Raw genomic sequence first — 26,126 nt, 5'->3', positions numbered from 1 at the left:
CAGGGATCAGTCAGACACTCTTTCGGGAGCTGGGGTGCAGGTTTTATGAGCTTGGTGCTCACTTGTCCGAATTGTTGCCGCGTGTCGCTGGGGCCCAGTTCCTGGGTCCGCGCCGTGAGAGGGGTCGCCACCATCATGTGCGGGAGAATGACTAGGAACGTGACTGTTTGCCACGAGTGGGGCCGGCGTGTCTGTTCTGTGAAAGAGCTGACGTGCTGTCACAGGAGCTGTTGAGTCTGGAGGCATCTGTGAAAGTGTGCAGGCTGCTAGTTAACGATCTTAAAAAAGAGACTGGAAAAGACAGCTGGCCCCAGGCTTCAGGGTCCTGTTTGCGTGGAAATGAGTTGTACTCAGCGGCATTTTTTTTTCTCTCTATCGCAGCTTTCAGATGGCGTTGTTTTGACTTGTTTGGAAGATAATTTACTTCTTTAAAGGGACTGATTTCACCATCTGGGTGGTTGGATGGATTATAGTTGCTAGCGATGTGAAGGCATCACCTTCTCCTGTTGCAGGATTCCCTACTTACTTATTTGTTTGTCCCTCCACGTATATGACAGAAATCTACCGTCTTTAAAAAAAAAAAAAAAAAAAAAAAATATATATATATATATATATATATATATATATATATATATATATATATATATTTTAGAGAGGAAGGGAGAGGGAGAGATAGAAACATCAACGATGAGAGAGAACCATGGATCGGCTGCCTCCTGCACGCCCCACATTGGGGATTGAGCCTGCAACCCGGGCATGTGCCCTGACCTGGAATCGAACCCTGACCTCCTGGTTCATAGGTCAGTGCTCAACCATGGAGCCATGCCCACCGCCGGGCAAGTGTGCATGTTTAATTTTATTTACCTTTTCTCTTCTCGAAAGCGACAAGGCCTTGTTTCTGTTCTGTAGAAGTTGTGTGTCCCCGAGTGCAGATGTCACACCCTCCTGGCTCCTCCCCTCTCAGGTCCACTAGGAACTCGGGATCGTTATCGCTTTCTCTCCCAGAGTTGTCTCGGGTCCCGTGCGCTTTGGGCCCTTTCTCAGAGCCTCCGCTTGCCTTCCTCTGCCCCCTGGTCCTCGGGGAAATGGTGGTTGAGTTAATTAAGCTGAAAAGGGCGAGAACACTTTCTGGGATGTTGAGCTCAGGACCAACCTCGGTCGGTCACCGGGGACATGTCAGTCCAGCTGTTCCTGACTGCGGGCGGCGCGCCGTGGGCCCCACAGTCGGTGCCAGGCTCAGGGACGTCAAGTGTGTTTCCAGCCACAAAAGGTCCTTTAGTCACAGAGGAGACGAAGTCCAGGAGAACCAGTGGGCCATTTAAAAGGACAATGGGTCGCTTCGACCCCAGGCAGATGTCCCGGCTGGTGGCTGGCAGCCTGTGCAGCACCCCTAAGTGCAGGGAATTCCTCCCTCCCTCCAGTTCGTCCCGCAGGACTCAGCGCCTCGTGTTTCTGTAGGAAACCCTTCCCACAGAAGCGTCTCCCATCCGCCTGTGAGCAGCTCAGTGTAACTTTTTAAAAAAAAATATATTGTTACTGATTTCAGAGAGGAAGGGAGAGGGAGAGAGATAGACACATCAATGATGAGAGAGAATCATGGACCGGCTGCCTCCTGCACGCCCCCCACTGGGGGATCAAGCCTGCAACTGGGAATGTGTCCTGATCGGGAATCGGTCCCTGACCTCCTGGTTCATAGGTTGATGCTCAACCACTGAGCCACCGCAGCCGGGCCAATTCAGTGTAACTTGGTGGTAAGGAGTGTGGGCTGTGGTCCCAGGCTGCGTGGCTTCGAGCCGTGCTGTATCAGCCCCATGCTGTGTGATGGTGGACAAGTGAAGTGACTTGGTCTCTCTATGCTTCAGCTCTCTTCTGTAAAGTGGGGTTAATTATATTGTTAAGCTCCTGGGGTTGTTGTTAGGATAAGAAGAGTTAGTGCATGTAAGCCACTCACGAAAGCACCACTTAAGTGTTATTAATTTCTAGAGGCCCGGTGCACGAATTCCTGCACGGGTGGGGTCTCTCGGCCTGGCTGGCGATCAGGGCCGATCGGGGCTGTGGGAGGTTGGCCGGCGGAGGGAGTGACCGCAAGAAGTTGGCCTGCTGCTGCTGGAGGTTGGCTGTGGGAGCACACTGACCACCAGGGGGCATCTCCTGTGTTGAGCATCTGCCCCTTGGTGATCAGTGCGTGTCATAGTGACCTGTCGACTGGTCGTTCTGCCGCTTAGGCCTTTATATATATATAGATTATTGTTTTAATCTATTATTATTAGCTTTTTAAATTTTAAGATTTTTTTCAATTTTTTATTGATTTTTAGAAAGAGGAAGAGAGAGAGAGAGAGAATCATTGATGTGAGGGAAACATCGATCGGCTGCCTCCTGCATGCCCCCCACTGGGGATGGAGCCACAACTCGGGCATGTGCCCTGACCGGAATCAAACCCTGACCTCCTGGTTCACAGGTCAATGTTCAACCCCTGAGCCCGCCGGCTGGACCATGACTTAGAATTTAAGGTGTTTTCTTCAGCTTCGTCAGGCAGAGGCCATTTCTACATGGAACTGACATGGGAATGTGATTTCAGGCCTGAATCTGACCCTCTCCCCAGGGGAGGGCGGGCTGGCGGGCAGAGTTCCGTGTGAGTGTCACTGAGTCTTTCAAGCTGCACGGGAAAGCAGCGCAGGGTTTCCCGTGACTCCTCACCTCAGTTTCCATCAGCGTGGTCAGGGTCCGCGTGTAGCTATTTTTGCACCAGTGCCGGCCACACCGTTCTGAGTGTAGACTATTCATTACCTGCCACAGCCTCCCTGTCGGACTTCCCAGTGACTGACGAAGAGCCGTTAGAAGATATTGCTTTTGGCTCGAGGCCAAGAGTACCGGCTCCTTCGTCCGGGATTTGTTACTGGAAGAGGCCAAAGACCAGCGGCTGCACTCCCAGCGAGGCCAGTCCGTGGGGCTTCGTTCCGCAGGTTCCGGTTGAACCTCGAACCCCAGCATGTGTGTTCACAGTGCAGGTCATTGGCCACGGGGGGCACTGGTCCCCCTGGTCCGAGGAGGGTGCAGGACGGGGGGCCATCAGATGAACCCCCAGAGCTAATGCTGACGAAGACGGTCCAGGAAGCTGTGGTTTTAGAAAATGCTGCTAAGGCCCGGCCGGCGGGGCTCAGGGGTTGAGCGTCGACCTATAAGCCAGGAGGGCACGGTTCAAGCCCCGGTCAGGGCACAGGCCCGGGTTGTGGGGCTCTAGGAGGCAGCTGATCAGTGATTCTCCTCACTGATGTTTCTCTCTTTCTTTCTCTCTCCCTTCCTCTCTGAAATCAGTCAATCAACCAACCAATCAATCAATCAACCAACCAATCAGTCAATCAACCAGTCTTGGCTAAGGGACAGATCAGAGTTCAGAAGTCAGGAAAACTAGGGACTCTCAACCATTTGCATTCTGGCCACGTTATTTGTAAACGATTCCCGTGGAGGAGATAAGGGGAAAGTCCCCACAGAAAGTACCAACATGTGATGGTCCCGAGTGGCCTCCGAGACCCCGAGAGGAAGTGCAGGAGCGATAGGGGCGGCGGTCAGGGCGCAGCAGGAGCTGACGTCCGCGTGCTGCGTGTGGGCGCGGTCCCGAGCTCTCGTTCGACCTCCCTTGAACTTTATGGATGGGCGCGATTATGGCCATTTTACAGATGGGCAAATGGAGGCACCGAGGCTTTCGGCGAGGCTGTGGGTCTCGCAGGGAGTGAGGTAGTGACCGGGCCTGTGAATCGGGGCCGGCGGGGGGAGGAGAGGCTGAGGCTTGCCCAAGGTGCGCCGGACCATAAACCGGTTGTAAAAAGGGGTGTTCGGAGCCGGACGGAAAGACCACAGCGACGGGAACAGGCCTCGTGGAGGTGTGGGCAGTAATAGAGCAGACGCCGCAGCGCCCGTCTGTCCACGTGTCCCTTATCGACGTGTTAAAACCTCCAGGACATTAAACATGTTGGGGAAGTAGCAAGAGAGAACTAGGTTTTCTTTTTCTTTTTTAAAAAATATATTTTTATTGATTTCAGAGAGAGGAAGGGGGAGGGGGGGAGGAACGTCAGTGATGAGCGAGAATCATGGATCGGCTGCCTCCTGGTCTGGGGGTGAGAGGAACACCTCGGGCCCTTGGCAGGGCCTTCCTGACTCCCAGGCAGTTTTTAAGCCGATGAGAGTTTAAAAGCCCTCGTTTGAGAAAAGTGTCGATTCCGATGCAGTTGCAAGAAATAACAAAACCCCCGTGTTCCTCTCGTTGTCTCGGTGATAACATGTTGCAGAGCGATGCCGCAAAGTCACAATCCCGCCGTTAACATTGATACAATCGTCTCGCTCAGGATCTGCCGGGGCTCCCTGCACTGGGGTGGGGTGGGGTGGGGTGGGGCGTCCGTGTGTTTAATTCTATGCAGTTTCATTGCATGTGAAAAGCCTCGTGACCGACACAGTCCCCTCACAGTGCTCTGTCCTCCTCTGTAATCCGTCGTTTCGTGCATGCTCTGTAACCTTTTTAAAAAAAATCTATCTTTATTGTGGAAAGTATTACAGATGTTCCCTTCCCCACCCTTGACCCCCTTCTCCCAGGCCTGCCCCTCCCTGTAGCCTTGTCCGTGGGTGACGCATCTGTGCAGACAACGTCTTTGGCGAATCTCTTCCCACCCCCACCTGGCTTCCGCCTGAGACGCCTCGGTCTGTTCCTCGTCTCTGCATCCGTTTTCGTTGTCAGTTCACAGACAGTCCTCGGCTTACGTCGGACTCGACGTACATCGTTTCGTGGTTACGTCGCCATCTCCCATTGATTTATTAAAAAAAAAAAAGTTCCGTCATTTCGACGGATGTGCATATGTGCTTTATGTCTTTTATTATTTATTTGTCACAAGTAAAGGTCAGGAATTGTTATCTTTCTTTTAAATTTTTTTAGTTTCCCTTCATGACTGCTGTGTGTGTGCCCCATGTGAGTGACGGAGGTGCTCGTGTAGGTGGGTTCTGTGACTCTGTAGGCACGGATCTCCGACGTAACCGAGGACCCACTGTGCTGTGCTCATGAGGTTGCCCGGGGAAGTGAGGGCCGTGGCGTGTCTTTGTCTGACCGGCTATTTCACTCCACGGAAGCCGCTCCGGCCCCGGCCTGTTCACTCGGCCTTTTACAAGCCGGGCCCGAGTGCTCCCTACAGCCGTCACCGTGGCAATGACGATTTTCCCCACGGACCAGGAGGCCAGGTCATGGCCTCGGCCCGTGGGCCAGGCAGGGAGCCCGGAGGCACCCGCCTCCCTCTCGGTGCCTTTGACGCAGCCGTGACCTTCCATCCGGGCCTGGGATGCACAGTCTGTTCTTGTCTGTGCTCAGTTCTCCTTTTCTCAAAGCAAGGACTGTGAGAACTGTGTGCTCAAAGCCAGGTTTCTGAGCGTTTCCTTCTGTAAAGAAATGTGTAGCTTCGAAGCGAGGAGAGGGGATCGCCCTGGCCTCTGGGAGGCAGGGACGGCATGTTCTCCCTCCAGCTCTGTTCTGGGCTTGTGCCCGGGCGGAGCGTTCTGTGCTGAGCTCTCAGCACCTGGACACCAAGCGGCCCGATGCTCAGGGGGGAGCGGGGGTTGGGGGGGGTCCAGGCAGCGGTCCCCGCCCACCGCTGCTAAGTCCACACGTCGAATCTTCTTTATTTATTTGTTTTATTATTTAAAAAAATATTTTTATTAATTTCAGAAAGGGAGAGGGAGAGAGATAGAAACATCAATGATGAGAGTCATTGATTAGCTGCCTCCTGCACGCCCCCCACTGGGGATTGAGCCCACAACCCAGGCATGTGTCCTTGACTGGAAATGAACTCGGGACCCTCCAGTCTGCAGGCCGACGCTCCATCCACTGAGCCACACCAGCGAGGGCTATTTTTATTTTTAGTTGATTTCAGAGAGAGGAAGGGAGAGGAAGAGAGGGAAACATCCATGATGAGAGAGAATCACTGATTGGCTGCCTCCTGCATGCCCCCCACTGGGGATCAAGCCCACAACCCGGGCCTGTGCCCTGACCGGGGGTGGGGAACCTTTTTCCTTCCAGGGGCATCTGGATATTTATAACATTTGAGGACCGTACACAGTTATTAACTTAAAAGTTAGCTGCCACCACTGGTCGAATACTGAGTTAACTCCCACTCTCATGCCTCGGCAGGGCCGGGCCAGATGATTCTTGGCCGGACATTCCCCGCCCCTGGTCTAGACAGATGCTGTCCTTCCTGCCCATGTGGACCCTGCGGCTTTTCCGTGGAAAATGACCGACTTCACGGAGCTCTTCCGGATGTGAGGGCCGTGAGCTGGCAGGTCTGGGTGATGGAACCTTCCCAGTGAACCTAGAAATGTTTACCCTGCCGGCCGGAGCCTGAGCTCAGGGTTTGCCTAGTGTCCCCGCACGTGTTGGCTGAGCGACACTCTTCAATTTTGCAATGAAAAAAAAGATATATATTTAAATTTATTTTTATTGATTTGAGAGAGGGAAAGAGAGAAACATCAATGATGAGAGAGAATCATCGATCAGCTGCCTCCTGCATGCCCTACACTGGGGATCAAGCCCAAAACCTGGGCAGGTGCCCTGACCAGGAATTGAACCCTGACCTCCTGGTTCATAGGTCGATGCTCAACCACTGAGCCAGGCCGGCCAGGCAAGATCCATGTTTTCAAATGAACACGAGGGTGGGCAGTCAGTTTGGGGACAAAACAGGCCTGAACGGAGCTTCCTATAGAGCAGTGGGCATCGCGGCGCCTGCTGAGCTGGGCTCCCTCCGCGCGTCTCCCATGGCTTCCCCCGGTAACTTGGCCGTGCGCACATGTGGAACTACTGAGGCTGCACGTCTGCCACTTACGTCACACACATGTCCCGGTCCCTTGTCCCACCCACATTTTATGACCACAGTTTCGAACCGGCCAGAATACGCCGTACTGACCGAGGGTCTGGCCGGCTCGGGGCGGTGCAGGAGGCGTGTAGGGAGCGGTGCTGTTAGGCTTGTGTTGTTGCCGCGTCAACAAGAACGGTTCCCACCGTCCAGGCAGCCAGCGCCTCTGTGGACTGAGCCTGGGCCGAGCGGATCGCACAGCCGTTCTCGCTATCACCGGGAGCGCAAGTAACCGCGGTTCTCTGAAGTTCCAGGAGTCTCTTCTCAGGCTCAGACCGAGGCCTGCGTCTGTGCAGGGCCTTGGGTGAAGGCTGGGTTTAAATGCTGGGGGGAGCCCAGCGGGTGTGGCTCAGTGGGTGAGCATCGACCTATGAACCAGGAGGTCAGGGTTCGATTCCCAGTCAGGGCACAGGCCCGGGTTGCGGGCTCGATCCCCAGAGTGGGGCGTGCAGGAGGCAGCCGATCCATGATTCTCTCTCATCAATGATGTTTTTATCTCTCTCATCCTCTCCCTTCCTCCTGAAATCAATTAAAAATATATAAAAAGATTACATGAGTGTAATGACGTAATTGAGAAAAAAGGAAACAGTTGTAAAGTGTCTGCAGGGTCTGCAGGCCCCGGGGGGTGGGAGGTTGGGGCGGGTAGGGGATGTTCTGTGTGCCGAGTGGCAGGTGCCTGTGCCTGGAGCCTTCCTGGGCAGGAAGTGGAAGGACAGGGCGCCGAGGGTGGAACCCAGCTCTGTGCGGGTTCCGTTCACCAGGCGGGTTCACTGAGCCCCTCTCTGGGGAGGTCGTGCGCCCCTGGAACCAGGCAGACTCGGTGGGAGTCCTGGCTCAGCCGTCCCAGCAAAGATCACGTTTCCAAGTCTCAGCTTCTGAGGAAGGTGGTGGTGGCTGTCCTGAGGGGTGTTTTGGGAATCAGATAAGATAACCGGACAAAGCAGTTAGCAGGGGCCTGACCCTTGACCCCTGTTGGTGGTGCCACCGTTGACCTCTGGGGGAGGGACATGGTATGTGTTTTCTGCGGCCTAGAAGCTCGTGGCCCAGGGCGCCACAGACACAGGTACCGATCCAGGAGAGGGATGCAGCCCCTGGCACCTGGGTGGGCAGACCACGGGGAGGGGCGGGCCTGCGGTCGCAGGGGGCGCAGCCCCAGGGAGCGTCGCTGACACCATGGGCTCTGTGTTCGGGCCCCTGTGAGCAGCCAGGCCCCTGTGTGGGATTTGGGGGGGACCGGGAGGGCGTGTGGAGTCTGGGGAGATGGAGAGAAGAGCCTGGGCTGGGTCCTTCTGAGGAAGGCGAGGCCTCCCGGCACCAGGAGAGCCTGGGCCCTGAGGAGGCAGCTATGGGCAGGTGGCCGGGTTTGGCTTCCTTCCAAGGCCTGAAGCTGGAGGGGCCGGTGCAGGTGTGACAGGGTGGGTGTGACAGGGCAGGTGTGACAGGTGCAGGTGTGACAGGGGCAGGTCAGGGTCAAGGCCTCCGTTCTCACCCTCTGTCTTCCCTGCGTCCCCTGCGGGAAGGGCTGGGATGGCTGGTTTTCAGGGCACTTCCTGGGATGGAGGGGCCTCTCCGTGGGGCACAGCGAGACGCAGTCTCAGGGCTCTCCCTGCTCAGCCCCCGTGTGGCCAGCGTGTCACTCAGAGCTCAGCTCCCGTGTGGCCGGCGTGTCACTCAGAGCTCAGCCCCCGTGTTCCTCTGCGTTAGACCAGGTGCTGTGTGGGCCGATGCCTGGCTCCAGGTTGCAGAGCCTTCGGTTTCCTTAGGCACATTTTTCTTTTTTGTTTTCACATCCATGGAATTTGTCTGCTCCTTAAGGGCTCTCCTGGACGTGAAGTATGCCATGGCCTGAATTAGAGCCAGAAAATGTCTCCTTATCATGTTTCCTTTTCCTTTTTTTTTTTTTCTCGAGGCATGGTTTTTGGTAGATTTCAATTTGGAGGCTATAAATAAAACCGTAATAACCAGAAGCAAGCGGCGCATTCGATTAACTTCTGTCGGGACCAGGAAGCCCCCCTCCCCCTCCCCAGAGCTGGCGCTGGACGGACAGTGCACTTGACACGAGACGGGTTAACAGGAGAAAAGCCAGGGTAACTGTGTGTGCGGGGATCAAACATGGGTGCTCAGAGACTGACCCGGCCCGGCCGGCTGGCGGGCTCAGCGGTTGAGCGTTGACCTCCTACCCAGGAGGTCACAGTTCGATTCCCGGGTTTCGGGCTCGATCCCCAGTGGGGGGCGTGCAGGAGACAGCTGATCGATGATGCTCTCTCATCATTGATGTTTCTCTCTCTCCCTCTCCCTTCCTCTCTGAAATCAATAAAAACATATTTAAAAAAAAAAAAGAAAGTGACTCCAAAGCAGGCAATGTGCCTTTTTACGGAAGAAACAAGACATTTGTGAGGATTTGTGAGAAGAAAGAGACTTACTGGTAGCTTTGGGTGCTCGTCACTGAGGAGTTAAGCAGAGTTGGGGCTTGGGCAGTAAATGAGTGAAAGAAAGAGCAGGTTTGTGTACACACCTGTCGGCCCCGAACCCCCTGACTCTGGTGGTTAGGACTCTGTCCCCGGGGAGGTTCACCTCTGGGCTTGGGGGACACAGACAGAGGCCCCAGTGTTCTTGCACGAGCAGCTGCTTAAGTAACTGTAGCTCAAAGGGATCAACATACCCCAGAGGGGCGTCTTTCGGGGTGGCCTGCCCTGGCCCGACACTTGTAAATGCCTTCAGCTGCGTAAGTCTGCCACCTTATTTATACGACATGTTCTCTGGGACAGTCAGTGGGGTAAGTCTTCCACCTTATTTATCAGACATGTTCTATGGGACAGTCAGTAACGGAAGTCTTCCATGTTATTTATATGACGTGTTCTATGGGACAGTCAGTAAGGGAAGTCTTCCACCTTATTTATCAGACATGTTCTATGGGACAGTCAGTAAGGGAAGTCTTCCATGTTATTTATATGACATGTTCCATGGGACAGTCGGTAAGGGAAGTCTTCCATGTTATTTATATGACATGTTCCATGGGACAGTCAGTAAGGGAAGTCTTCCACCTTATTTATCAGACATGTTCTATGGGACAGTCAGTAAGGGAAGTCTTCCATGTTATTTATATGACATGTTCTATGGGACAGTCGGTAAGGGAAGTCTTCCATGTTATTTATACGACATGTTCCATGGGACAGTCAGTAAGGGAAGTCTTCCATGTTATTTATCAGACATGTTCCATGGGACAGTCAGTAAGGGAAGTCTTCCATGTTATTTATATGACATGTTCTATGGGACAGTCAGTAAGGGAAGTCTTCCATGTTATTTATATGACATGTTCCATGGGACAGTCAGTAAGGGAAGTCTTCCATGTTATTTATATGACATGTTCCATGGGACAGTCAGTAAGGGAAGTCTTCCATGTTATTTATCAGACATGTTCCATGGGACAGTCAGTAAGGGAAGTCTTCCATGTTATTTATATGACATGTTCTATGGGACAGTCAGTAAGGGAAGTCTTCCATGTTATTTATATGACATGTTCTATGGGACAGTCAGTAAGGGAAGTCTTCCATGTTATTTATATGACATGTTCTATGGGACAGTCAGTAAGGGAAGTCTTCCATGTTATTTATCAGACATGTTCTATGGGACAGTCAGTAAGGGAAGTCTTCCATGTTATTTATCAGACATGTTCTATGGGACAGTCAGTAAGGGAAGTCTTCCATGTTATTTATATGACATGTTCTATGGGACAGTCGGTAAGGGAAGTCTTCCATGTTATTTATATGACATGTTCCATGGGACAGTCAGTAAGGGAAGTCTTCCATGTTATTTATCAGACATGTTCTATGGGACAGTCGGTAAGGGAAGTCTTCCATGTTATTTATATGACATGTTCTATGGGACAGTCAGTAAGGGAAGTCTTCCATGTTAATTATAAGACACGTTCTATGGGACAGTCAGTAAGGGAAGTCTTCCACGTTAATTATAAGACACGTTCTATGGGACAGTCAGTAAGGGAAGTCTTCCATGTTATTTATCAGACATGTTCTATGGGACAGTCAGTAAGGGAAGTCTTCCATGTTATTTATCAGACATGTTCTATGGGACAGTCGGTAGGATGTGGGCAGAACCTCCTCCTGTAAAAGGCCGGGTAGCAAGTGTGTGAGGCCCACAGGCCGGGTCTCTGCGCCCTCGACTCCACCTCTGAGTGGTAGCAGCTGCGGACAGTATGACAATGAATGGACGTGGCTGTTTTTCAATAAAACTTTATTTTGTTACAATATATTTTTATTAATTTCAGAGAGGAAGGGAGAGGGAGAGAGAGAGAGAGAGAGAGAGAGAGAGAGAAACATCAACGATGACAGAGGATCGTGGATCGGCTGCCTCCTACACCCCCCCATACTGGGGCTCAAACCTGCATTCTGGGCATGTGCCCTTGACTGGAAACGAACCCAGGACCCTTCAGTCCGCAGGCCGGTGCTCTATCCATTGAGCCAAACTGGCTAGGACCATGTTTTCACTTTTGTGTGTATAGACTGACTTGCTGTGGAAGGTGAGTTCCTTGGCCCAGCCTCACGGGCACAAACAGGAAGTTCTGAAGATACCGAAGCCCTTCTGTGCCGCTAGTAAATGTCAGCCCTGGACTCTCCCCAGGGCTCCCCCCGCCCCCCCGTCCCCCCGCCCGCCCTCCCCCCGGCTGCCCCATCCCACTGCCAGGACCACCCCAGCCCCCATCTCCTGGGACCCAGAGCTACAGAGGAAAGGGGACCTGGTCCCATCTCCCAGGTGCCTTCACTTCGCCCCAAGCAGCTTGGCTTCCATCTGTTTTACATAATGGCCTCAGATAAGGCGTTGTTTGCAGCAAGTACTCAGGGGGGAAACCATTGGAAAACCCCTGCTCAAGGTCAGCCCTCAGGCCTGGCAGCTCCCACAGTCCGGGATTTCTGAGGATGGAGGCCTTTCCCCCAAACACACCAGCTCCTTATGAAGCCAAGCGCCTGATGCCTCCTGGTGTCATGACCCCGAATCCTAATGGGCAGCAGACACAGGCCTGCGGGTGTGGACACGACCCCCGAGCCGGCTCCAAATCAGATGAGGCAGAAGGTGCTGGAGCCCAGGCTCAGGTGGGGGCGGCTGGGAGGGAGGGGGCCCAGCCCTGTCCCAACTCTGTCTTGAGTCAAGAAGCCGTGTGTTTTCCTGCCCCTTTTTTGGCTTTGACTCAGTCGCCTGAATTCACACTTTCCGAATTTCTGTCAGTTCTCCCTAAGAAATTATAGACCAGCCGTGCCAGGCTGTGGAGGGCAACGTTCTCACCGTGTAGAAATACGCAGCCTAAAAACTCTCCTATGTCCAGGCGTGTTTCCAGTTGTTCTTGGAACGGAGCCATCGGGGCCTTGCAGACGGGGTGGGGTTGCTGGGCAGAGGGGCGGGAGCGGGTGTGAGGGAGAGAGCTCTGAGGTCCCGTGGAACATGGACCCCTGGGGGTGGGCCCGTCCAGCACTGCTGGGCGAAGGCCTGGCATGGACTGACCCGTTTTTTCTTAGCACTCCCTGAAAATCATTTCTATTTGTTTTTTTTAAATTTTTTATTGATTTCAGAGACGAAGGGAGAGAGAGTGTGAGAGAGAAACATCAACGATGAGAGAGAACCACTGATCGGCTGCCTCCTGCAGGCCCCACACTGGGGATCGAGCCTGCAACTCGGGCCTGTGCTCAGGAATCGAACCCTGACCTCTGGCTCATAGGTCGATGCTCAGCCACTGAGCCACGCCGGCCGGCTGAGAGTCATTTCTATTTTTAGATTTGCTCTCAGACGGTTACCTCTGGAGCAGAGAGGCCCACACCTGCCGGTTCCTAGGGTTTCCCCGACCTGGTTGCCCTGGGAGGTTAAGCGACGCCCAGCAGGGCCGCCCTCCGTGGCAGGTGTCCCCTCTGCCGTCGCCGCTGCTCACGGGAGGATCTTGTTACGCAGCCCGTCTGTGCTCACCCTCCTCTGGGCAAGTCTACTGTGATCGTCTTGAAAAGCGGGGCTGCCCCCGCCCGGTGGCTCAGTGGGTTGGAGTGTCGTCTCATACACCAAAGGGTTGAGTTTGATTTCCGCTTCTCTCTCTCCCTCTCCCCCCTCCTTTTCTCTCTCAAATCAATAAACACATCCTCGGTGAGGCTGCCTGTGATTTTCTTTGAGTGGATGTAATTCTGTTTCATCTTGTCATCCATCCACCCACCCAGTGTTCCTACACCCGCTGTGTGGCGAGCGCTTTGCTCCGTGTGGGGGACGCAGTGATGACTAAGACAATCTTCCCGTAAAGAAGTCGTCGTCTGGGGCCCGTTGGACACCAACATAGTTATTAACAGAGAGCTAAGCTCCGTGATGGGCGGGCGTGGCCTTTCGGGAACACGCAGTCACCGAGGCACCTGCGATTTCACTGGGGGTGCCACCCGGCCGACAGCGAGGACGGGCTGGGACTCCGGCTTGCTGGTGCGGTGAGGACATCAGTAATGGGGTCAGGTAGTTGAGTGACGCAGGCGCATTAATGTTCCGGAAGCTTCCCTCGGTGACGCTGCGGTGTGGTCCTCGGGGGCCAGGCCTGGGAACGGGGAGAGTGAGTGGGAAGCGCCGAGTCCCCTCCTGGTCACCCACCTGCTTCCTTCGTCCGCACTGGCTGGTACTCCCTGGGCGCCCACCTCTCCCAGGCCCTGGGATCATAGGTTCGCCCGGGAGAACCGCAGAGGGACGTGGTGGTGGGAACATTTTGGGGGTTCTTGCTGGTGGGGAGCATGACACGCCTCTGCCGGCTGGCTTGGCGCAGGCGTGAACGACTGGGGCTGTTTCACCTTGGCGTTCGGGGCCGGCGGCGCTGACAGAACCGCCCTGCTGGGGTGCAGGCGGCCAAGTCTTAACAAGCCAGCCTTTGCGGTTTCACCGTGATTTGTCTCGGATCCTCTGGGCCCCAGACTCATATTCCTGCTCGTTAGCACGTCTAGTGGGGAGCACGGGAGGCGGGAAACTTCAGGCCGCTTGCCACTCTCAGCAGATTTGGTAAAGAAGGTGGTGAAATTAATATTTCATTTTAAAAAATATTTTTGTTGATTTCAGAGAGGACGGGGGAGAGAGAGAAACATCAGCGATGAGAGAATCGTCGATGGGCTGCCCCCTGCCCGGCCTCCTGGGGATCGAACCCCAAACCCACATTCTGCTTCCAGCGGGCTTGGAAGCCGCTCTAAATGCGGAATTTATGGTTCCCCCCTCCCTGGGGGCACTGCTCCCAATCCAGCCCCTGGAGGCGGGTGTGGGCGGGAGGAGGGGGGTGCTGGTGGCTCAGGGACTTCTCACCCGACCCTGCAGTGAACAGTCTCAGCAGGAGGAGGCCTGGGGAGCGCGGGCGCACGTGCCCGGCGATGAGGGGTCCCCCCATCCCCATGAGGGGTCCCGGGCTGGGCCCCCTCCTGGTGGGCGGTGACTGCCTGGCCCGCGGCTGAGACGGCCAGGCCTGTCGTGCGGCGTGTTCTGGAGGATGGGAAGCAAACAGCCAGGAGGGAAGCGGGTCACAAGGAAAATAAAAAATAAAAAGCAGCCCTCGCCGGTGTGGCTCAGTGGTTAGAGCGCCCGCCCCCGGACTGGAGGGTCCTGGGTTCGAGTCCGCTCAAGGGCAGGGACCTCGGCGCAGGCTCCTCCCCGCCCGGCCCTGGTCGGGTCCACGTCTCTCTCCGTCTCCCTAAAACCCAATGGGGAACTATCCCGGGACCATTCACAAAAGTTGTCCCGCCTCAGAGGTGAGGTGAGGTGAGGTGAGCCCCGGGAGCACCTGCCCCCCCCGCCCCCCCCCCCGCACCTGCAGGGACGCGGCCTCGGGGGTCTGGGGGGGGGAGGGAGGGGTTGGAGGGGAGGACGTGCCCGCGGGGCCAGCCGGGCCTGGGGTTCACGTTTTGCCCGCGTCTCTGTCCGACGCCGGGAGCGGATCCCGACCTGGAGGCCGCGTTCCTCCTGCGATGCCGTCTCTGTCGCAAACGGCGGAAGTGACGCAAACGGCGTGCAGCTGTCACGTGGGGCGCAGAGGATGCTGGGAGACGGGCCGGCGCGGAGGAGGCTGGGAGTCGCCGGGTGCGGGCAGCGTGGGCGGGGAGAAGGGGGAGGTGGGGGCGCCGGACAGGCGCCCGGGAGAGGCCGAGGGCAGACCGCGGGCCCGGGCGGGCGGGCGGGCCTGGTTCTGGTCCCGCGCCCTGACCCGCTCGGGGCCGCAGCCCGGACTGACGCGCTCTCCGCCGCAGGTGCTGACGACCTGCCGCGCCTTCCTGCTCGCAGCGCGGATCCCCTCCAAGGTGAGTGCCGGCGCCGGGGTTCCTCCTGCCAACGCACGCACACCCGCACCATGCTCACACATGTGCATACACACGCACCACGCACACATGTGCACACGCACCACGCACACACATGTGCACACACGCACCATGCTCCCACATGTGCACACACGCACCATGCTTACACATGTGCATACACACACGCACCATGCTCACACATGTGCATACACACGCACCACACTCACACATGTGCATACACATGCACTATGCTCCCACATGTGCACACGCGCACCATGCTCACACATGTGCATACACACGCACCATGCTCACACATGTGCACACACGCACCATGCATACACATGTGCACACACGCTCACACATGTGCATACACAACACACCATGCACACACATGTGCACACACGTGCACCATGTACACACACGTGCACATGCACACACCACACGCACACACACACCACACGCACACACGCACTACACGCGCGCACACCAGCTAATGCACCACACACACTGCACACACAAACATGCACCACACATGTATCATGCACAACACATGTGCACACACTCAAACACGCACACACACCATGCACACACGTACAAGCATACACAGCACATGCACCGCAAACACCACACACATGCACCACTCACACCAAGAAACACACGTCCCCTGTGTACCATACACGGGGCGGTACAGCCCACCCCCACATATCCATGTGCGCACATACACACATGCACCACACAGATGATAGTACCACCCACTCGAGGGAGCAGAGGGTCCTGGGTTTGGGTCTGGTTTGGTCCCATTACGTTTCTAGGTGGAAGGAGAGGACAGACCAAAGGCTGGACCCCGTCCATTGTCTGCGGGAGCGTGAGAGGCTGGAGCCAGGGAGGTTGGTGGCCACAGTCCAGGAAAAAGGCAGGGAGGGGAGACTGGACCTACTGTTTCTTTAAATCCTCACTGAGGCTGATTCCATGGATTTTAGAGAGAGGAAGGGAGTGAGAGAGAGACATCCATATGAGAGAGAGACATCGATTGGCTGCCTCCTCTACCCGCCCTGACCGTGGATGGAACCCACAACCTTTTGGGCTACAGGACGATGCTCCAACCTGAGCCACCAGCCAGGGCTGGGCCTATTTTGAAGAAAATAAGTGCTGATCTCAGGAGAAGAGTGGAAGGGACCCTTGTTGCCAAAACAAGAAGGAAACAAATTATTTCCCTACCTGCAGGGGGAGAGAGGGCTTTTATTTATGTGTTTCACTTAAGCCTGGTTTAAAACTCCTCAATACCGTGTTTCTCTAAATCCATTAAAAATGTGAATCTCCTGGGAGACGGCAGGAGGGATGGCGGCTCCCTGAGTGGTCCGTGTCCCCGGAGAGGTCAGGGCTCAGAAAGGACGATGATGGACGTGACATCATCCGGCGGTCACTCCAAAGCAAACATTGACATAAAAGAAAAAATGGGTTTAGATGCCTCACTTCACACTTCATTTCTAAATGAATGGAAAACCAGAGTAGAAATGCCAGCACTTCCCAGCGGGTTTGTCCCAGGATGAAACTTTCGAAGTCGCACGTGCACCTTCCCGGGGGGAGCACGTAGGGCCCTTTCTGAAATACGGTCCGTCGAGGGCCCGTCTCGGTGATGGACGGGGACACGCCAGCCCACCTCCGGCTGCTGGTGCATCGCTGACTGCAGCGTTTTCACCTTGAACTGTGCCCTGAGCCCTGACCACAGGTCTGTGTCCCCCCACCCCCTCTTTGCAGCTCGAGTTGACCTTCAGCTACCTGGACATTCAGGGCGTCACCTGCAGCAAGCCTGCGCAGGTGAGTGGGCCACGGAGACCCTGGGCGGGACCGCGGGTCACCCCTCCCCTGAGGGTCCCACACCGCGAAACATCCTCTGGTTCGTCTCACTGTTGAACGTTTCTCGAGAGAATGTGGAAGAGCAAGATGAGGGACCGGGGAGGTTCCGAAGAGAAGCTGAAGGGGCCTCGTGGGCAGGGTCGGGGCTGTTCCCGTGAGGAAAACCTTCTCAGTAACTGCGGGAACAACCAGTTACCACACCGGCGCGTGCAGTGGTTGGGTGCCCACCTATGAACCAGGAGGTCACGGTTGGATTCCCGGTTGGGGCACGTGCCTGGGTTGTGGACTTGATCCCCAGTGTGGGTCGTGCAGGAGGCAGCCCATCCATGATTCTCTCATCATTGATGTTTCTATCTCTCTCTTCCTTTCTGAAATTAATCAAAATGTATGTGTGTGTGTGTGTACATATATATATTAAAGACACATGAATTCCTATCACGTATGCACAATGGGTTTCTAGTGCAGGTGGGAGTGACGTAGAAAGGGATTCGGCAGAGTTTTCTCTTACGTCTGGGTAACCGAGCCTATTCCAGACGGGACCCGTTTCCAGAGCTGGGGTTTAGAGGCAGCTTTCGGAGGCCACTGGGGCCAGCAGCCCTGAGGGGTCAGGAGCCCGGGTCCCAGCGCCGCACCTGCTGCTGCCTGGCGTGGGCCCTCCCACCCGTCCTCCAACCTCAGGGCCTCATTGTTTTTAAAATTTTTTAAAGTTGATTGCAGAGAGGAAGGGCGAGGGAGAGAGAGAAACATCAGTGATGAGAGAGAATCATGGATCGGCTGCCTCCTGCACGCGCCACACTGGGGATCAGCCCACAACCCGGCACGTGCCCTGACCGGGAATCGAACCGTGACCTCCTGGTTCCTAGGTTGATGCTGAACCACTGAGCCCCGTGGGCCGGGCAGGGCATTCTTTTCTGTCACGTACAGTCACACAGGCGAGGGACGGGGTTGTGATGACGCGGTCCCCGCCCTGCCCCCTGCAGATGGCCGTGGAAACCGAGAAGCACAGCTTGTCCCTGAGGATGGCGGCGCCCGAGGACGTGAGCGAGGTGCTGGCGCACCTGGGCTCCTGCCTGCGGAGGATCTTTCCCGGCCTGTCTCCCCTGTGAGTCCCGGGGGGCAGGAGGGGGCGGGGGAGGGCTGGCCTCCTCCCACTCGGCCCCTGTTCCACGGCTGAGGTTTTCTGTGCGGCTCTGCCCGCTTCGCCGAGGCGCTGGGGTGAGGTTTCGCTCTGGGATCCTCCCGTGGGACCTCTGCGCCCAGCGCTCCGTGGGTGCCCGGGACCAAGGCTCGGTGTGCGGGCGTCACCTGCGGGTTAGTGAGGGCAGAACGCCATTCCTTCGTGTTTTATTTTCTGATCAGTAAGAGGAAACCTAAAAAAAAACCCAAAACGAACGTAAACATAATAATTAGCCTCTTTCCTTTTTCTCAGTTTTCTGAAATACACCTTAAGATATCAGTACGTGTTTATGTCTGTCTGTTAAGCATGTGAGCTCAGGATTTGGGGGACAGGTCTGTACTTGGGGAGCGAGTCCTAGGGTGGGTGTGGATGTTTTTGTGTTTTTCCCCCAAAGACACAGGGTTAATATTCCTTCTGTACGAACAAGTGCTCGCAGTACAGCCACACACACACACTTGGTTGCTTCACTGTTGTCCCAACACGTCACACGGCATTGGGGCCCCGTCTTCCAGTCTGACAACTGCTGAGGGGTTCGTTCCACCTTTTTAAACGAGATGCTCACCCGATGTTCTGAAGGAGACGCCGTGTGGGAATAATGCCTGAGTGAGCCCCGCTCTCTCCCAGAGGACTCTGGTGCTGTTGGGCCAGTGCAGTAACCTGTTAACACCGATGGGTCACAGAGTGCCGGCGCCTGGGACACACCACGCTGTGCTCACACCTGAGTCAGCCACACGCTCACCTGATTGAGCCGCTTTGCCCCACGGGGTCCTGGCCTGTCTCTCTTGCCCCTGAGGCCAGGGCGCCTCCTTGGGTGGGTGTTTTTGAGGGTAAACCCCGACCACCTGCATCAGGAACACTGAGCTTGACCTGCAGGACGTCTCGGTGGGGACGTCAGGGGCCGTGAGATGGGGGGGGCCGGGGGGGTCTGGAGCTTGGAGGGAAGGGCCGGGCTACAGGCCCAGCAGGTGTGAGGGTCACGGTGTCACCGCGGGTGAGGCCTGGCTGGGCCGAGGGCCCTGGACAGAAAGTGTCCTGACAGTGAGCCCGAGATGGAGCGGTCGAATCGAGGAGGAGAGTGAGGAGCAAGGTGGGTGGGACTCCCGGGGAGCCCAGAGCCAGAGGGCTTGGCGCGGTGACACTGGGCATCAGCACGCTCAAGGTAGAGGCTGTCCACAGTGGGTCAGCATCAGCACGCTCGGGGCAGAGGCTGTCCACAGTGGGTCAGCATCAGCACGCTCGGGGCAGAGGCTGTCCACAGTGGGTCAGCATCAGCACGCTCGGGGCAGAGGCTGTCCACAGTGGGTCAGCATCGGGCACACTCAGGGCAGAGGCTGTCCACAGTGGGTCAGCATCAGCACGCTCGGGGCAGAGCCGTCCACAGTGGGTCAGCATCAGCACGCTCGGGGCAGAGGCTGTCCACAGTGGGTCAGCATTGGCACGCTCGGGGCAGAGGCTGTCCACAGTGGGTCAGCATTGGCACGCTCGGGGCAGAGGCTGTCCACAGTGGGTCAGCATCAGCACGCTCGGGCAGAGCCGTCCACAGTGGGTCAGCATCGGCACGCTCAGGGGCAGAGGCTGTCCACAGTGGGTCAGCATCAGCACGCTCGGGGCAGAGGCTGTCCACAGTGGGTCAGCATCAGCACGCTCGGGGCAGAGGCTGTCCACAGTGGGTCAGCATCGGGCACACTCAGGGCAGAGGCTGTCCACAGTGGGTCAGCATCAGCACGCTCGGGGCAGAGCCGTCCACAGTGGGTCAGCATCGGCACGCTCAGGGGCAGAGGCTGTCCACAGTGGGTCAGCATCGGGCACACTCAGGGCAGAGGCTGTCCACAGTGGGTCAGCATCGGCATGCTCGGGGCAGAGCCGTCCACAGTGGGTCAGCATCGGCACGCTCAGGGGCAGAGGCTGTCCACAGTGGGTCAGCATCAGCACGCTCGGGGCAGAGGCTGTCCACAGTGGGTCAGCATCAGCACGCTCAGGCAGAGGCTGTCCACAGTGGGTCAGCATCAGCACGCTCGGGGCAGAGGCTGTCCACAGTGGGTCAGCATCAGCACGCTCGGGGCAGAGGCTGTCCACAGTGGGTCAGCATCAGCACGCTCAGGCAGAGGCTGTCCACAGTGGGTCAGCATCAGCACGCTTGGGGCAGAGCTGTCCACAGTGGGTCAGCATCAGCACGCTCGGGGCAGAGCTGTCCACAGTGGGTCAGCACCAGCACGCTCGGGGCAGAGGCCGTCCACAGTGGGTCAGCATCGGGCACACTCGGGGCAGAGGCTGTCCACAGTGGGTCCGCATCAGCACGCTCGGGGCAGAGCTGTCCACAGTGGGTCAGCATCGGCACGCTCGGGGCAGAGGCTGTCCACAGTGGGTTAGCATCGGCACGCTCAGGCAGAGGCTGTCCACAGTGGGTCAGCATCGGGCACGGTCAGGCAGAGGCTGTCCACAGTGGGTCAGCATCAGCACGCTCGGGGCAGAGCCGTCCACAGTGGGTCAGCATCGGCACGCTAGGGGCAGAGGCTGTCCACAGTGGGTCAGCATCGGCACGCTCGGGGCAGAGGCCGTCCACAGTGGGTCAGCATCGGGCACACTCAGGCAGAGGCCGTCCACAGTGGGTCAGCATCGGGCACGGTCGGGCAGAGCTGTCTGGTGGGTTGGCACCATGAGGGGCACAGGTGACCTTGACCTGCGTGGTGCCAGGTTTGGGAGGGAGAGGCGGATGCCCTGGCTGTGAAGTGATGAGGTGGACATGGTTTGTGCAGAAAACTCCGACAAATGTGGCAGTCTGGCTGGTGTGGCACAGTGGATAGAGCATCGGCCTGCGGACTGAAGGGTCCCGGGTTTGATTCCCGTCAAGGGCACATGCCCCAGTTGTAGGGTCGATCCCCAGTAGGGGGTGTGCAGGAGGCAGCCGATCGATGATTCTCATCATTGATGTTTCCATCTCTCTTTCCCTTCCTCTCTGAAATCAATAAAAATATATTAGAAATAAAAAAATAAAAGAATGGCCTCTCACAAAATAGATTTCTGTGTGCGGCCTGAAACACTTGATTTCTGATGCTCCTCGTTGTTGGGGTCTTGCAGGAAAATCCTGAAGAGGGTGTCCATGGAGCCGTCGGAGCGGCTGGCCAGCCTGCAGGCCGAGTGGGACAGCCAGCCGGCGGCCGAGCAGGGCCCCTGTGGTGAGCACATCCCCGGCGCTCAGGCTGCGTGGGGCCCGCCAGGCCGTGAGGTCTGCCCAGTGCGCATGGCGGGTGCAGTCGGTGGGAAGCTGTAATCAGTAGGCGGTGGACGGGGGCTGTACTTAAGCTCTACACATCCCACGCCCGCCCGCCCACCCGCACGAGGGCGTCCTGGTTCCCAAGCAGAGAAGGAGCCCGCCCGTCGGCGCTGGTCACGCGGGAGCTTTTAAGTTTCAGCTTCATAGTCGCTTCCCCGAAAACCTGTCCCGTTTCTGCTTCTGTTCCAGGCGGGTTCTCGCAGATGTATGCCTGTGTCTGCGACTGGCTGGGGTTCCCGTACAGGGAGGAAGTGCAGTGGGTGAGTGTGCCTGTGTGCAGTGTGCACACTCACATGCACACACAGACACGGACGCACAACACACACCGTTCACACTTACACAATCACTCACACACAACACACTCATACACACTCACAGACACAACCCAGTACATACACACACACAACATACACTCATACACACTCACATGCACACACACAGACACAGATGCACAACACACACCTGTTCACGCTTACACAATCACTCACAAACACATACACACAGACACACAACCCAGTACATATGTACTCACACAGACACACACTCACACAAACATACCACACACATTCATAAACACACAGACTCTTTCAGTGTCTGCCTGGCTTGTTTCTCTGTCTCCCACCCTTCGTTGTTGCTCAGTCTTCCTTGCTCAGATCACGTACGAATCTGCCTGTGTCGTTGTCTTGCCCGCCCCCCACGCCCCCGACGCGGACTGTTCACACGACTGTGCTGTGTTTCCAACAGGATGTGGACACGATCTATCTGACCCAGGACACCCGGGAGCTGAACCTGCAGGACTTCAGTCACCTGGACCACAGGTGAGGGCCTCCCTCCCCTCTCCCTCCAGCTCGGAGCCAGGGCCGCACGGCTGCTGAGCCCGCGGGGCGCTGACGGCGTGGATCTTGGCTGTTGTAAGAGCGTGGGCTTCGTTGTTTCTGCTTCCAGGGACCTGATCCCCATCATCGCTGCCCTGGAGTACAACCAGTGGTTCTCCAAGCTGTCCTCCAAGGACCTCAGGCTGGTGAGCGGGGGGCGAGGCGCCTGGCGCGGGGAGGCTGGGTTTCAAACACCTGCCGATGATCAGAAAAGTGGATTTGTTTTCCTGCCGAGCTGGCGCGTTGCCTACATGTGTATTTCTTGGGGAGCTTTTCCCCCAAAAGTGTTCTGTGTAACACTTTCTTATGGGGCGTGGCTATAGTGTTTTGGCCAGGTTCAAACCTCGGACTAATGAAAGGACAGGGTCCTCTCATTGCCACGTGCAAGTCCCAGCTGGAAGGCAGGGCCCTCCCAGCACAATCATAGCCAACGGCTGTGGTTGTGAGCTTGAACCTATGGTCCAAACACGTGGCCCCACCTGCCTTGTGCTAGAGTTCAGGTGCATGTAGTTGAGTGAGGTTGGAACTCATGAGAACGCTGTGAACAACTTGATCACGCCCCTACTTTGCCCCGTGGCATCTGCTATAAAATAAAGACACGGCTTGTGGGCGCTGGCGCTGTCTTCTCATCAGGGAGCAGCGTCCCACCGAGACCCAGCTTTCATTCTCTTATTTGTCTTTCCTTAATCCTTTCACCCCCCCCCCCCCCCCCCCCACTCAGTTTACCTTTTGGCCGCAGCATTTTCTCCTCTGTGAGCTGCTTTAGACAAGCACTGCCTCGCGTTTTCAGCTGCTTCGGGCAATTTGGACGATTCAGGCAGGAAAGACGCAGGGAGTGTGGCCTTGAGTGCCCACTCCTGTTGGCAAAAACGACTCGGGGTTCGCCTGCACGGAGAGCAGACTCACGGTCCTGTCGCCTCCACGAAGCACCCCTCCTGGGAACTTAGGGAACTGTTACGCCTGGGGGATCGTGAGAGGCAGCATGGACGGTCCAGACGACTTGAGGGCACCTGTGTGTGAGCGGAATAAAAGCCGAGGGGACACGTTGGTTCTCATAGGGCCCGGGAGCCACTCCTGTCTGTTTCCACGGGGGGTAGGTGCTCTGTGAGGCTGGTCTCTTCCAGGGGCTCGGCAGCCACGGGGAAGGGGCTCCTCCGAGAGCTAGCTTCCTGCTGCTCCCTCTTTAGGCAGGAGATCACGCAGGTCTTTTAGTGGCGCCTCTTCCATTCCAGCCTCCGACTCTCAGAGGTCAGAGGAACTTGTGGTTTAAGATTTCCATGGAGCCCTGGCCAGTGTGCTCAGTGGATAGAGTGCCGGCCTGTGGACCAAAGCGTCGTGGGTTTGATTCTGGTCAAGGGCACGTACCTCGGTTGCAGGCTCCTCCCTGGCCCGGACCCTGGTCAGAGCTTGTGCAGGAGGAAACCAATTGATATGTTTCTCTCACATCGATGTTTCTCCCAGTCCTTCCCTTTCTCTTAGACTCTCTCTAAAAAGTCAATGGAAAAATATCCTTGGGTGAGGGTAAAAAAAAAAGATTTTCATAGTAGGGTTTGGATTGAGATGTACATCTGAGGAAAGTGGAGGTGGGACGTCTGCGAGTGGACAGGCCACTGGGTCTGTGGATTGGCCTGGGGGTGAGTGACCTAAGGCGATGTCAGTAGGAACATGGGCTGTGAACTATGGGGCCCTTTAGAGGCAGTGGGTGTGAGAAAAGAGACACAGACCCGGTTTTCAGAGTCTGACTCTTAGTACAAGGCCCTGTGACCTTAGATATGTTACTTGAACTTCAGGGCCTCAGCTTCCTGTTGTCGGGAGCGAGTTGGAGCTCAGACCTTATGCATTGCTACCCAGTGCCATCAGAGTGTGTGGCTCATAATAGCTACTCATTCAAATGGGTTTCATAAATGGGTGTCAAGTTTGTTGAATGAATGAGTGTGCATATCAGTAAACTACTTGGCAGGTTACTGAGAGGCGTTTAGAAATTCAAACACAGTCACACCATTACCATCTTCACCACCACCACCACCACCACCATCACCACCATCACCACCACCATTATCACCACCACCACCACCAGCATCATCATCATCACCACCACCATCACCACCACCATCACCACCACCATCACCACCACCACCATCACCACCACCATTCACCACCACCACCATTCACCACCACCACCACCACCACCACCACCACCATTCACCACCATCACCACCACCATCAGCACCACCACCACCATCACCACCATCACCACCATCACCACCATCACCATCACCACCATCACCACCATCACCATCACCACCATCACCACCATCACCATCACCACCATCACCACCATCACCATCACCACCACCACCACCACCACCACCATCACCACCATCACCATCACCACCACCACCACCACCACCATCACCACCACCACCACCACCACCACCATCACCACCATCACCACCATCACCACCATCACCACCATCACCACCACCACCACCACCACCATCACCACCACCACCATCACCACCACCACCATCACCACCACCACCACCACCACCATCACCACCACCACCACCACCACCACCATCACCACCACCACCATCACCACCATCACCACCATCACCACCACCACCACCACCACCATCACCACCATCACCACCACCACCACCACCACCACCATCACCACCATCACCACCACCACCACCACCACCATCACCACCACCACCACCACCACCATCACCACCATCACCACCATCACCACCATCACCACCACCACCACCATCACCACCACCACCACCATCACCACCATCACCACCATCACCACCATCACCACCACCACCACCATCACCACCACCACCACCACCACCACCATCACCACCATCACCACCATCACCATCATCACCACCATCACCATCACCATCACCACCATCACCATCACCACCATCATCACTGCGCTTTAGTTTTTATTCTCCCTTTTGCATGTCATTTTCTTTGGGAATTCCTTTTTGTTTTCCCAAGACTGGGTGAATGCACCTCTGTGTGCCCAGACCGTGACCAAAAAGGCCTGTTTATTGTTCTGCCATAACTGTGTGTTCTCTTGTCCGATTCCCCTGCTGATGGCACGCTCTTGATGGAGGGGACTTTGTCCTTCATGCCACTGTCTCCCCAGGACCTTCCTCGTGATGGGGCTCAGTTAGGTTTTCAGAATGAACGAACGTGTGCGCGAATGGTTGACGTTGTCACAGTGTGGCGCAGGCTGTGACAGTGACACGAGCTTGGTTGCAGGTGTGCGGTACGGCTAACGTGTGCGTTCTGTTGCAGTCCTCGGATGTCTGTGAGCAGATCCTGAGGGTGGTGAGCAGGTCCGGTCGGCTGGAGGAGTTGGTGTTGGAAAACGCTGGACTGAGAACGTGAGTATTTCCCTGCACATGGACTCTGGCTTTAGAATGTCTTGTCATTTCCTCTAAAGTTAAGATACAGTTAAGATGAAAAGGTGGGCTCCTCACATAGAGAACATCCTGTTTCCCTTCTTAAAAAAAGCTCCCAGCGTCCCTAACATCGGCACCGAGGCCACGGATTTCATAACCTCACTTGCCGTTGTGTCATGGGGCGTGTTTGGTGGTGCCTGGTGTGTGGGCCCTTGAGCCAGACACCTTGTGACCTTGGGCAGTTAGTTTGGGCTCTCTGTGCCTCAGTCTCTGCGTCTTTGAAATGGACTTAATATTAGCACCTTCCTTACAAAATTACAGCTCAGGGTCAATGAGG

At 56.1% G+C, this 26,126-nt stretch overlaps 1 protein-coding gene across 7 annotated transcripts in view; it reads left to right on the top strand.

Annotated features, from left to right (window-relative positions):
• CARMIL1 (capping protein regulator and myosin 1 linker 1) overlaps nucleotides 1-26,126 on the top strand; it is a 77,826-nt gene that overhangs the window by 14,292 nt on the left and 37,408 nt on the right. For all 7 annotated transcript variants that reach the window (XM_070397142.1, XM_070397147.1, XM_070397144.1 and 4 more), the window contains exons 3-10: nucleotides 15,137-15,187; nucleotides 16,943-17,002; nucleotides 18,022-18,143; nucleotides 21,297-21,394; nucleotides 21,682-21,752; nucleotides 22,237-22,310; nucleotides 22,438-22,513; nucleotides 25,683-25,771. In XM_070397142.1, coding sequence (XP_070253243.1) covers nucleotides 15,137-15,187; nucleotides 16,943-17,002; nucleotides 18,022-18,143; nucleotides 21,297-21,394; nucleotides 21,682-21,752; nucleotides 22,237-22,310; nucleotides 22,438-22,513; nucleotides 25,683-25,771 — 641 coding nt within the window. The remainder of the gene's footprint in view (nucleotides 1-15,136; nucleotides 15,188-16,942; nucleotides 17,003-18,021; nucleotides 18,144-21,296; nucleotides 21,395-21,681; nucleotides 21,753-22,236; nucleotides 22,311-22,437; nucleotides 22,514-25,682; nucleotides 25,772-26,126) is intronic.

The sequence above is a fragment of the Myotis yumanensis genome, unplaced genomic scaffold (assembly GCF_028538775.1).
Source record: "Myotis yumanensis isolate MYYU_CA2020_CCGP unplaced genomic scaffold, mMyoYum1.0.hap1 SCAF_17, whole genome shotgun sequence".
NCBI classification, from domain to species: Eukaryota; Metazoa; Chordata; class Mammalia; order Chiroptera; family Vespertilionidae; genus Myotis; species Myotis yumanensis.
This window is presented reverse-complemented; position numbering and strand designations above follow the sequence as displayed.